We start from the raw sequence: 12,264 nt of genomic DNA, 5'->3' as shown, positions 1-12,264 counted from the left end.
GCCGGGGCTCGGGTGTTCTGGATGCCCCTCCTTCCCGGGCCAGGGGGCAGTCCCTCCAGACGTGCCCCATCGCCCGGCAGAGGTAGCACCGGGCCTCCCCCGTGGAATAATGCACCCTGTAATGGGTCCCCTGGTAGGGGACTAGGAAGGACCCTTCCAGTGCCTCTCCGGCGCGCGCCGCCGGCGGCAGTTGAAGCTGCACTTGCCGGCGGAAGGAGAGGACGTGACGGAGGGCGGGGTCTTTGCAGCCCAACGGGAGAGGGCTGATGACAGAGATGGGCTTCCCCAAGGTAGAAAGGGAAGGTAACAGGGCGGCATTGGGGAGAAAGGGAGGGACGGAGGTCAGGACCAGGCGGACGCCCAGGTCCTCTAGCGGCTCTAAAGGGACGAAAACGCCCCCCACCGCCAGGCCCTTCTCCACCGCCTCCTGGGCGGCGGCCTCCGATGCTAAGAAGAAGACGACCTTGCCATACATTTTGGAGGCCGCCACAATGGCCGTGGGCCCCACCACCCTCGCCAACGCCCGCACATAGGTCTCCACGTGGGGTGAGGCGGGCACTAGGAGGCAACGGACGCCGTGCTTCCTGGTCATGGTGGGAAAGGGGCCCCGGCCGCTATAGATGGTAGCGGAGGCGGTGGGCTGGAGAAATGATGTAGCGGCAGGCGGGGGGGCTGCCGCCACCTGGGCGTATGCTCTGGGGGCCGGGGGAGGGACACCTGCAGAGCTGGTGGAGGGAACAGCGGGGAGGGGCGCCCCAGCTGGAGATGGGGCCGGGGCATTGGGGGCAGCCCCTGCCATGGAGGGCCTGGTCTTTTTAGCGGGGCCCTTCCCCTTCTTCTTCCCCTGGCCCTTCCCGCCGGCTGGGAGGACTCCCCCCAAATCTGAGGGGGTGAGAGACGTGGCAGCAGTGGAGGTCACCCCGGTGCCCGTTGCTGCTGGTGCCCCAACGGGGGCGATGGCAGATGGTTTGGCAGCAGAGGTAGAAGCTTGGGGGGGTGACAGAGGGGCAGGCGGGGGAGGGGGAGCTCGGGCTACTGGAGAGGTCTCACCCGTCTCATCCCCCGCCATCATGAGCAAGGAGGAAAGGGAGGACATCAAAAGGAGGAGGGGAGAGGGGAAGCAGGTCGACCACTCCTCCCCGCTAGGCTGCAGGCAGGGGAGGAGGGCGCCAAAAGGGGTGGGCTGGACGGGGGGCAATCAGGGGTTAGGGGTCAGTCACCGACACAAGGTGGAAATTCCGGCTCCTCTTGGTGCACTACGGGGGGGGGGGGGATTTCAACAACATTGAGGGTGCAGTGAAGAGGGTTGCAACTAAAGAGGGGAATTGCACAAGCGCATGGGAGGGGGCATGGGCACACGGAGCGAGGGGCTAAGCGGTCTGGGGGTAGAACAGGGAAACCAAGGGGCTAGCTTCAGCGGCTGGGGCGGGGCAAACAAACAAAGGCTGCAGAAGGAAATGGGCGGGGCAGGCAAACAAACTGAAGCTAGTAAGGGGGGCTGGAGCAAAAGAGGAGGCAAAGCAAGTGGCAAATGGGGCAGGTAGTAAAGGGCAAAGCTGGGGGCTAGGCTGTCCGGGGGGGGGGGCACATGTGCCCATGTGCACTTGCACAAGTCTTTTTTAGCTGGCTGCTGCTTCTGGCCCAAAGGGTGGAAATAGGGCATGGCAAGCCAAGCAAGCAGCTGAGTCCAGAGGCAGGAGCTGAGGCAGATGGTATACAGCCAGTGGGGGTGGTGGAGAGGGCAGCGGTGGTGGTAATAGTGGTGGGGGTTGGGGGGGACACACAGATGGATCGGGGGGCAGCTCCACGCCACACCCCCCGTGTCCCTACAAACACAGTCAAAACCCCCACCACAAGAGCACAGTTTGGAAATTACTCAGTCTTAGGCCCCCTCCACGGTGGTCTGCAAAGTCTCTAGGTGCTGCCCCACTGGCAGATGATCCTCTTCTTCTCCTCCTCGGGCTTCAGCAGCTCCAGGCAGCAGACTCCGCAGCAGCAGCAGCTCCAGGAACTCCAGGTGGTGGTCCAGGCAGGCAGAAAGGACCCCTCTCAGGTGGTGGTGGTGGTGGTATCCACAACAGCAGTGGCTGGGGTCCCTCACTCCTCCTCTCTGGGGAGTGGGCTAGCAGCCCCCTCCCCACCCCAGGGTTGCAGTTGCAGCAGTAGCAGCACCCAAGAGTGGGGGGTCCAGCAGCCAAGTAGCAGAGAACGGGGGGGTGGTGTCTGGCCCAGCCAGGGGAGCAGCTGGAGCAGCAGGGAGAGCTTAGGTCCTAGCAGCAGCAGGAGTAGCAGCTTCCCACCTCCCTCCAAGCTAGAAGGCTATGGGAGAGCAGTGGGGGGGGGAGAGAAAGAGATTTGCTCCAGGCTAAACAAATCCTTGGTGCCAGAATCAGTGAAATGGAAGCTGCTCCAGATCAATTAAGACACCTGGGGCCAATTAAGAACTTTCCAGAAGGCAGGGAGAAGGCTAGGTTGATTGGGACACCTGAAGCCAATCAGGGGCTGGCAGAAACTAGTTAAAAGCCTCCCAGTCAGTCAGGTGGGTGTGCATGTCAGGAGCTATGGGAAAAAGTTGCGTGGTTGGAGAGGCTGAGTAGTACACACCATATCAGGCATAAGGAAGGAGGCCCTGAGGTAAGGGTGAAGTGGAGCTTGAAGAAGAAGTGAGGGCTGCTGTGGGGGAAGTAGCCCAGGGAATCGTACATGTCATGTTTCTAAAAGGTCAGCTATCATAGCTGATACTATTAGGGTCCCTGGGCTGGAGCCCGGAGTAGAGGGTGGGCCTGGACTCTCCCCTCCCCCCCGCCCCTTTGCCCCGATTAATCACCGAGACTGGGAGACAACAGAGACTGTGCAAGGAAGGATAACTTCTCCTCACCTCCCTCGCTGGCTTATGATGAAAATGGTTCAGTAGACTGTGACCCTTATCTCTAGAGAAAGAAGGGTTACGTGGAGGGTCACAGTGAGCCTCTGAGGCTAGCGAAATCCGCCAGGAAACGCGGGACCCACAGAGGCAAGGATAGAGCTTTGTCACAACTGGTGTCAGAAGTGGGATTTTGTTCAGAGCGTAGCAGAAGAGGTGTTTTTTTTTTTTGTTTAAAAAAAAAAGTGCACTGGGGGTTTGGATTTTTGTTTGTTTTGGTTTTTGTTTGTTTGCTTTGTACCACAATGGAGGAGGTGGGAAGAGCTCTGGTACAAGCCACGGCAGCCCAGCAGGAGGCCACCCAGGTTCAGGCAGTGGCACAACAGGAGTCGATGTGGCTACAGCAGAAAACCAATCAATTATTGATGAGCCAGGCAACCCAAAATCGTGCTCTCTTGAGAGAGGTGGTGGACCAGCTGAAGATCCTCACCACCCAGGCCCAGGGGTCCGACGGGACGCAAACCCTGAGCGTCACTGGACATCTGCCAAAGCTGACGTCAAGAGATGACATAGAGGCATATATCCTCTCATTCGAAAGGACTGCTCAGTGTGAGGCGTGGCCACAGGAGCAATGGGCCAGCATTCTCGCCCCTTTTTTTTTGTGTGGAGAGGCCCAGAAGACCTACTTTGACTTGCCTGCCACGGATGCCACTGACTATACTCGTCTGAAGGCAGAGATCCTAGCACGAGCAGGGCTAATGGCAGCGGTAAGGGACCAGAGGTTCCATGAGTGGAAATACCAGGAGAACAAACCCCCGAGGTCCCAGCTATTCGACCTCATACACCTCGCACGGAAGTGGTTACAGCCTGAGGTGTGCAGGCCGGAGGAGATTTTGGAGACCCTGGTCATAGACCATTACATGTGGGGACTGCCGCCAGATTTCCACAAATGGGTAGGCCAGAACAATCAGTACACATACGACGAGATGATAACACTGGTAGAAAGATGGATGACAGCCAGAGGACTGACCCGATTATCCAAGGAAGGCCCCTTTCGAAGCAAGCACCTGACCCCAACCCTGAAAGGTTGGGCAGCCAAACCCCTGGGGAGTCCGAAGAAGGGGGGGGGGCGAAAACCAACAGGGATCCCAGAAGGAAGGGATTGGCCTGAGTGGGGGGAGCCCCAGGACTAAACCCCTTAGCCCCCGGGATAGGGGGATGATTAAAAGCAATTATAGATGTTATGCATGTGGGGAGTGGGGACACATAGCAGCAGTGTCCCAGCACGAGGAGCCTATGCAATGTAACTTGGGGGATTGGGAGGTCCCATGCTCCCTTATCCATCTTGCGGGGGTCACATTAATCCTGCATAATTACACCAGGCCAGTGAGGATAAATGGAGCAGAGACTACAGTGCTTGTGGACTCTGGGAGTGCTATCACCCTCATATTGGGTAAGCTGGTAAAAAACAGTCAGCTGCTACAAGCCAAACACGTAGCAGTGACGTGCATTCATGGGGCTGTGAGCCATTACCCCACCATCCCAGTGGAGATAGAGGTTCAGGGAAACCCCATTGAGGTGACCGTGGGTGTAGTTCCTAAACTCCCATATCCTCTAGTCATTGGGAGGGACTAACCAGGGTTTGATAATTTACTCCCCCCGGAGAGGTTGGAGGAAGGTGGGGACCCTGAGGACAGCGACTCGTCACCAGGGGAATGTCAACCCCCGATGTTCGCTGAGATTTCTCGGGATCCGTTCTCAGCCCCCTGAAAGACCCGGAAGACAAAAAAGGAGAGGAAGGCCGTGAAGGCCTTGGGAACCCAGATCCTGACCCAGGACCAGAAGACCTCCCTAGTAGGCAGATGGACGCGAGCAGCCAACAGAGAAACTTCCACCACAGAAGGTGAGCCAGAAGCTGCCCCCGGCCATGACAGTGGCGAGCCATTGGAAGAAGCAGAAGCCAGCCCCTGGGAGCTTGGGCAGGTTAGTCCCGGGAGAGAGACTTTTGGGCGGGACCAGGTGGAGGACCCCAGATATGATAATGCCAGGAAAGAGGTGTCTGAGATCGATGGGATACCCGTGGATGGGAAGGTCCAGGGTCCCGGACCTTACTTTATAGTGAAGAAAGATCTCCTGTACCGCGTGGTGCAAATGCGGGAGCAAGAGATAAAACAACTTCTGGTGCCACGAAAACATCAAAAAGCCATATTGAGTCTTGCCCACAGTCACCTGTTTGGAGAACACCTAGGGGTAGAGAAAATCCAGGCACGGATCCTGCGGAGGTTCTTCTGGCCAGGAGTACATGAAGATGTCTGGCGATACTGCACCTCTTGTCTGGAGCGTCAGTTACATAGCCCTCGCCCGCACTTGCGGGCTTCTTTGATATCTCTTCCAATAATAGAGGTTTCTTTTGAACGGATAACCATGGATCTGGTAGGGCCCCTAAAGAAGACAGCTCGGGGCCACCATGTGCTTGTTGTATTGGACTATGCAACCCGGTACCTGGAAGCTGTTCCCCTGTGCAACACAGCTTCCAAGACAATAGCTAAGGAGCTAGTACAGATCTTTGCCTGGGTTGGGCTACTCAAGGAGATATTGACTGATCAAGGGACACCTTTCATGTCCAAGTTGATGAAAGATCTCCGTTCATTGCTCCACGTACAAGCCCTACGGACCTCTGTATACCACCCGCAAACAGATGGCCTTGTGGAAAGGTTCAATAGGACCCTCAAGGCCATGATGAGGAAAGTGGTAAGCCGGGATGGGAAAGATTAGGATATCCTTTGCCTTACCTCATGTTCACCATCCGGGAGGTTCCGCAAGCCTCCACGGGTTTCTCTCCATTCGAACTACTATATGGGCGCCACCCTCGGGGCATATTGAATATAGCCAGAGAAGCCTGGGAAGAGGAGCCAAATCCCGGAAGGAACATAGTTGAGCACATACTGCAGATGAGAGATCGGATAGCCTGAGTTACGCCCATTGTACGGGAACACTTGGAGAGAGAGCAGAGGAGACCCAACGAACCGATTATAACCACCAAGCAAAGCTTCGACGGTTCCAACCAGGGGATCGTGTGAGGGTACTGGTGCCCACAGCAGAAAGTAAACCGTTGGCCCAGTGGCAGGGACCCTACGAAATAATCGAAGCCATGGGAGAGGTGAACTATAAGGTGCGGCAGCCAGGCCGCAGGAAATCTGAGCAAATTTACCACATCAATCTTCTAAAACCTTGGCACAATCGAGAGGCATGCTTAGTCATGCAGGAGACCCTTCCCCAGGAGGATAACTTACATGAGCAAGTGAGGATATCATCCAACTTGACGCCGATCCAAAAGATCGAGGCAGCCGACATGATTAATCGTAACAGAGATGTGTTCTCTACAAAACCAGGGCGGACGACTGAGACCTATCACCATATCTGCACGATCCCCGGAGCCAAGCTAACATTGAGACCCTACCGAATCCCAGCAGCCAAAAGAGAGGAAATCAAGGCCGAAGTAAAGATAATGTTAGAATTAGGGGTTATTGAAGAATCTTGCAGTCAGTGGTCCAGTCCAATTGTTCTAGTGCCTAAACCTGATGGTACCATGAGATTCTGTAATGACTTTCGCCGACTGAATGAAATATCCCAGTTTGATGCATACCCCATACCATGTATCGACAAACTGGTTGACCGACTGGGTAGTGCCCGATTCTTGACTACACTGGATCTGACAAAAGGGTACTGGCAGATTCCTCTGACCAAAGAAGCTAAAGAAAAGACAGCATTCTCCACCCCGGATGGGCTATTCCAGTACACCGTCCTCCCTTTTGGGCTACATGGGGCCCCAGGCACATTCCAGCGCCTCATGGATAAGCAGCTGCGCCCCCATACTAGTTTTGCAGCTGCATACCTAGATGATGTCATCCTCCGTACGCCAGACTGGGGAACCCAATTGGAGTAAGTTGAGGCAGTACTGCGCACCTTAAGGCGGGCTGGCCTCACTGCTAATCCCGCTAAATGCGCCATAGGGCTAGCAGAGGCTAGGTACCTGGGATATATTGTGGGAACGGGCATAGTGAAGCCCCAAACGAATAAGCTAGAGGCAATTCAAAACTGGCCCCGGCTAACCCGAAAGAAGCAGGTCCGTGCGTTCCTAGGCGTGGTAGGCTACTACCGACGGTTTATTCCCCACTTTGCCACTAGGGCAAGTCCCCTAACTGACCTGGTAAAGGCCCAAGGTCCAGACATGGTAAAGTGGACCGACGCAGCAGAGGGGGCATTTACAGACCTTCGGACGGCCCTCTGTAATGACCCCGTACTCACAGCCCCGGACTTTAACGGAGTTTGTTTTAAAAACAGCCGCTTCCGAGGTGGGGTTGGGAGCAGTTCTGTCGCAAATGGTGGGAGAAGAGGAACAACCAATCCTCTACCTAAGTAGAAAGCTTCTCCCAAGAAAACAGATATATGCAGTAGTTGAGAGAGAATGCCTTGCTGTCAAATGGGCTATGGAGACACTGCGTTATTACCTCTTAAGCCGGCGATTTACTCTTGTGACGGACCATGCACCCCTCCAGTGGATGCAGCGGAATGAGGAAAAGTATGCAAGGGTCACCAGGTGGTTCTTATCCCTCCAACCATTCCAGTTCTGCATACGGCACAGGGCTGGATGCCACCATGGCAATGCTGATGGTCTGTCACGAGCATACTGCCTGGCGTCCCAAGTTGCCCAACTCTATGGTGTAAAGCAGAGGGGGGGGATATGTGATGGGGCAAGGCCAGATGGCTATGGAAGAGTAGTGGGAGATAGATGTATTAGCTCCAGGCTAAACAAATCCCTGGTACCAGGATAAGTGAAATGGCAGCTGCTCCAGGTCAATTAAGACACCTGGGGCCAATTAAGAATTTTCCAGAAGGCAGGGAGAAGGCTAGGTTGATTGGGACACCTGAAGCCAAAGAGGGGCTGGCTGGCTGAAACTAGTTAAAAGCCTCCCAGTCAGTCAGGTGGGTGTGCACGTCAGGAGCTGTGGGAAGAAGTTGCGTGGTTGGAGAGGCTGAGTAGTACACACCATATCAGGCATAAGGAAGGAAGCCCTGAGGTAAGGGTGAAGTGGAGCTTGAGGAAGAAGTGAGGGCTGCTGTGGGGGAAGTAGCCCAGGGAATTGTACATGTCATGTTTCTAAAAGGTCAGCTACCATAGCTGATACTATTAGGGTCCCTGGGCTGGAGCCCAGAGTAGAGGGTGGGCCCGGACTCCCTCCCGCCCCTTTGCCCCCTGATTAATCACTGAGACTGGGAGACAACAGAGACTGTGCAAGGAAGGATAACTTCTCACTTCTCTCGCTGGCTTATGATGAAAATGGCTCAGTAGACTGTGACCCTTGTCCCTAGAGAAAGAAGGGTTACGTGGAGAGGCACAGTGAGCCTCTGAGGCTAGCAAAATCCGCCAGGAAACGCGGGACCCATGGAGGCAAGGACAGAGCTTTGTCACAATAGTTATTGTGACTTTCTTCTGTATTGTAGTTTAAATAAATTAGCAAAACAATTGAAACTGGTGTGATTATATTGCATTATTTTGACCAATAAAATATGCAGAATTTTGCATTTTTTGGCGCAAAATCCGTCCAGGAGTAATAGATAAGTATTATCCCCATCTATCATATGGGGGATAGGGTGACCAAACAACAAGTCTGAAAAATCAGGGTACTTTTTTGGGGGGGCATAGTTGCCTATATAAAACAAAGCCCCTAATATTGGGATGGTCCCTATAATATTGGGATGCCTGGTCGCCCTACATGGGGAAACTGAGGCAGAGAGAGGACATGACTTGCTCAAGACTAACTAAAATTAGTGGCAGAATCAACTTGTGAACTCGGAACCAATGGATACTTCAGTTCTCAGCATGCAAATGCTTCAGGTTGATCTGAGATGACAGAGCATTGCATGCTGGGACCTGTAGTATCTGCATGATACCTTCTGCTTTAAAGCTTGTATTGTAGAACTGTGTGGGCAGCATTTGGCATGCCAGTTTTACCTTGGTCACTTTGGATTTAACTCTTTATGTAGAAAAAAAAAATCTATCTCCATGAGGCATTGAGAGCACAAGGACTGCAACTATGTTCTGCCAGTGTGGGGTGAAATTGAGAGGTTCTTTGTCTTGTACACTTGCATAGCAGCAAAGCACAATCTAGCCTTAGATGTAAGCACAGACAGTTTAGGAAGAATGAAGGGGTGGGAGGAGGTGTAAGACATCTGTAATTAAATATTAGAAACCAACATGCAAGAGAATTCTCTAGAAGAGTCAATAAAAGCAGAATTAGTTACCTGTTGCCTTGCAAAGTAACCCTTCACCAGGGACCCCATGATCTGCTGTGGAGACTTCGCAGTGCAAATGTGTGGAGTCACTGGGTTGGTAAGCACCCTTTCAGCATACCGGATCCAACCTAGAATTACAGTGAATGAAGAAAGATAGCAAAGTTGAGAGCATATGGAAATGGATCCTTGAGGAAAGGGATATAAAAATCCAGCATGATGGGATGGCGAGGCTGATGGGAAACTTCTTGTTAAAAGTGGGGAATGGAAGATGGACTTGTCTTCCACCTTCCATATTCTCTTCTAGGCACTCTCTTTTGCTGCCCTCCTCCGTTTACTCCCTTCATCTCCTCCTCTGGTTGCTCTTCCTCCTCATGCCCTCACTCAGACAGCTTGCTTAGGGTGGGAGTTTCCACTGGTGCTCCCCTGGCTGAGCCAAGTACAGCAGAAGCAGAGAAGAGAAGCTTCAGCCAGCAGCTCTCTGCCTGAGCCTTGTACAGGTGAACCAACTCCTGCATCTGGCTGTATTAAGGCTCACAGGAGATGAAAAGATATCCAGTGACTTTCAAGGAGTCACCTGCTGTTTTACACATAGCTCCATGAATACTTTCGCCCTGAGGAGACCCAGACTGGCATCATACAAATTCCCCCCTCCTCCTTTTACTCCTTTCCTTTGCCCTGCACACTTATTGGACAAGCCTGAGGTCTCCCTACACACTGAGGAGAGAACAAACCTAACCTCGGTATTTCATAAGACAATCACAATTTGCACTTACTTTCAAGTTTCTACTCTGACTATGCAGTTTGTCCATGTCAGTAAAAGATTTATTGATGGGGGCTGCTGTTCTGAAGGATACTAAGAGGAATCTACAAGTGGATTTGGTGAATCTACTGGGTAATTAATTCTATAACCTAGAATCCACTGTGAAATGAATTATGTGTTACATCCACTCGAATGCACAAATTTACGGGAGCACCTCAACTGGGGATTCAGCTAATAATGAAATAAGCCAACTTTTTTTGGCAGCCATCACTTGGATCACCATTTACTAATCTGCTCCACTCTACTGAGAGTGAAGAGTAACTCTGTAACCTTCTGTTTTCTAAGTTTCAGTATCCCAGTACACTGTATAATGTGCCTTCTCCAGAACAGCAGAGTCGAATGAAACATCATCTAAAAACTCACTGCATTACTGGGAACAAGTGTGGCCAAATCAGATTTCAACTACGGTTGTACATGAAAATCAATTATCCATATCCTCTTAAACCCCACAAGCATCCCAAGTCTCTGTGTATTATTGTAAATATTAACAGATACATTCTATCTAATGTACTTCAACTGTCCCCACTGCTGTAGCATCTGACCGCCTCACAATCTTTAATGTATTTATCCTTACAACATGCCTGTGGGGTGGGGCAATGCTATTATCTCCATTGTACAGCTGAGGAACTGAGACACGGAGAGGGTCAAGTGACTTGACTGGGTCACTCAGGAAGCTTGGAACAGAGCAAGGAATTGAACCTGGTTCTCCCAAGTCACAGGCTAGTGTCTAACCACTGGACCTACAATGTGTCTATTACATTGGTAGATTTATATTTTGCCACTTCAAAAACTAAACAGTACAGAAATGTTAGGGCTAGCCCAATATCTTAGCCCACAGGCAACACCCACTTCACAACAGACAGGCTCTCCGTCCCAAACAGATTAGTGTTTATAAGAGAGATACAATGACTACAGATTTCAGAGTACTGCTCGACTTCATCGAGTGAGCTGTAGCTCACGAAAGCTTATGCTCTAATAAATTTGTTAGTCTCTAAGGTGCCACAAGTATTCCTTTTCTTTTTGCGAATGACTACAGAGCACATCCTACCAGGAAATGTTATATTTGTAGGCCTGTGGTAGTCTTGAGATTTGGATACCATACAGAAGCAGCACTATAAAAGTGAAGACATTACACACTACTTATATATGCGGGTCAGCTGAAAACAGGCATTTGGAGAAATAAAAGCAGACAGTATTGTAAATCAGGATGGTACTCAGATAACACCTTTGCGGTAGGAGGAGAATTATACAAGGCATGTGCACATTAGGGGAGCACTAGCCATCCTCCTGCCTGGTGTTCCCAACTCTGGTTAAAAAAAGAGACAATGAGACTCACCAGTTTCACAGGAGACCCTAACAGGCATTTTTCTGCATCACAGAAACAACCCCCAACTTCCCTCCCCCCAACATACACATTCATCTGTGCTCAAGAGAAGCAAGGGCTGATTAGTTAAGAAAACTGCATGTCAGGACTGAGGTGCCCTGTCAGAGCTATGAACAAGAAGTTTGTATTGTGTTTACCTTCGTTATGCCTGGTTCCAACCAGTGCTATAGATCTCACCTTGTCACAATCAATGTCAGATTAAAAAATGTGGAACATTTATTTTTCCCTTTCTTTTTAGTGCCTGGAATAATAGCACTTGAATCTGAAGCCCTTTAACAATTATATAACACCCACACACCCCTTATCTTGTATATGACTGTAGAACAGATTATGCTTCTTAAAAGAGGAAGTACCTCTTATTTTAAATTAGAAGTTTTCCACTACATCACTCTAGATCAATGTTCTCAGAAGGCTCTGCCCTTAAACATCTGGCATGATTTTCATTAGTCACCACAGTGCTGTGCCTAGGACGCTGGTTTTCAGAAACCAAATGTTTTCATTATTATAAATAACACAAACCCAGTGGAGTTCCATTAAAATCCAAACAGCTGCAGACAGCTAGGTAAACCCAATTTATTTCATGTGCTGTTCTACCATGTATCTATAGGTAGGAAACAAACAAGTTTCTATTAGTTCCAGCTTCACAGGGGCATTAGTCATTGTTTAGTTATGGAAGTAGCTTTGGTGAATGAACAATATAAGGCTTTTATCTGCACTTCACACATGTGCTGTTTGTTTTTTGCCTACTCATCAATAGGTCAGCAGAAACTTGACTGCTTCTTACTGGAGTGAAGCACTTCTACTTAATGATACAGATTCCTCATATGTTTATATTAATTCTAGGCCATCTTCTGGTTTATATTAGCTTTAAACTACCAGTTCTAGGTGTTGCTGGGTTGG

At 51.0% G+C, this 12,264-nt stretch overlaps 1 protein-coding gene across 4 annotated transcripts in view; it reads right to left on the bottom strand.

Moving 5' to 3' along the window:
* The window catches only part of NARF (nuclear prelamin A recognition factor), a 48,763-nt gene that overhangs the window by 15,298 nt on the left and 21,201 nt on the right, over positions 1-12,264 (bottom strand). For all 4 annotated transcript variants that reach the window (XM_043497414.1, XM_043497415.1, XM_038371095.2 and 1 more), the window contains one exon: positions 9,170-9,288. In XM_043497414.1, coding sequence (XP_043353349.1) covers positions 9,170-9,288 — 119 coding nt within the window. The remainder of the gene's footprint in view (positions 1-9,169; positions 9,289-12,264) is intronic.

Source organism: Dermochelys coriacea, chromosome 14 (genome assembly GCF_009764565.3).
Source record: "Dermochelys coriacea isolate rDerCor1 chromosome 14, rDerCor1.pri.v4, whole genome shotgun sequence".
Lineage (NCBI taxonomy): Eukaryota > Metazoa > Chordata > Testudines > Dermochelyidae > Dermochelys > Dermochelys coriacea.
The sequence above is the reverse complement of the archived record's forward strand: the minus strand, read 5'-3'. Positions and strand labels throughout refer to the sequence as shown.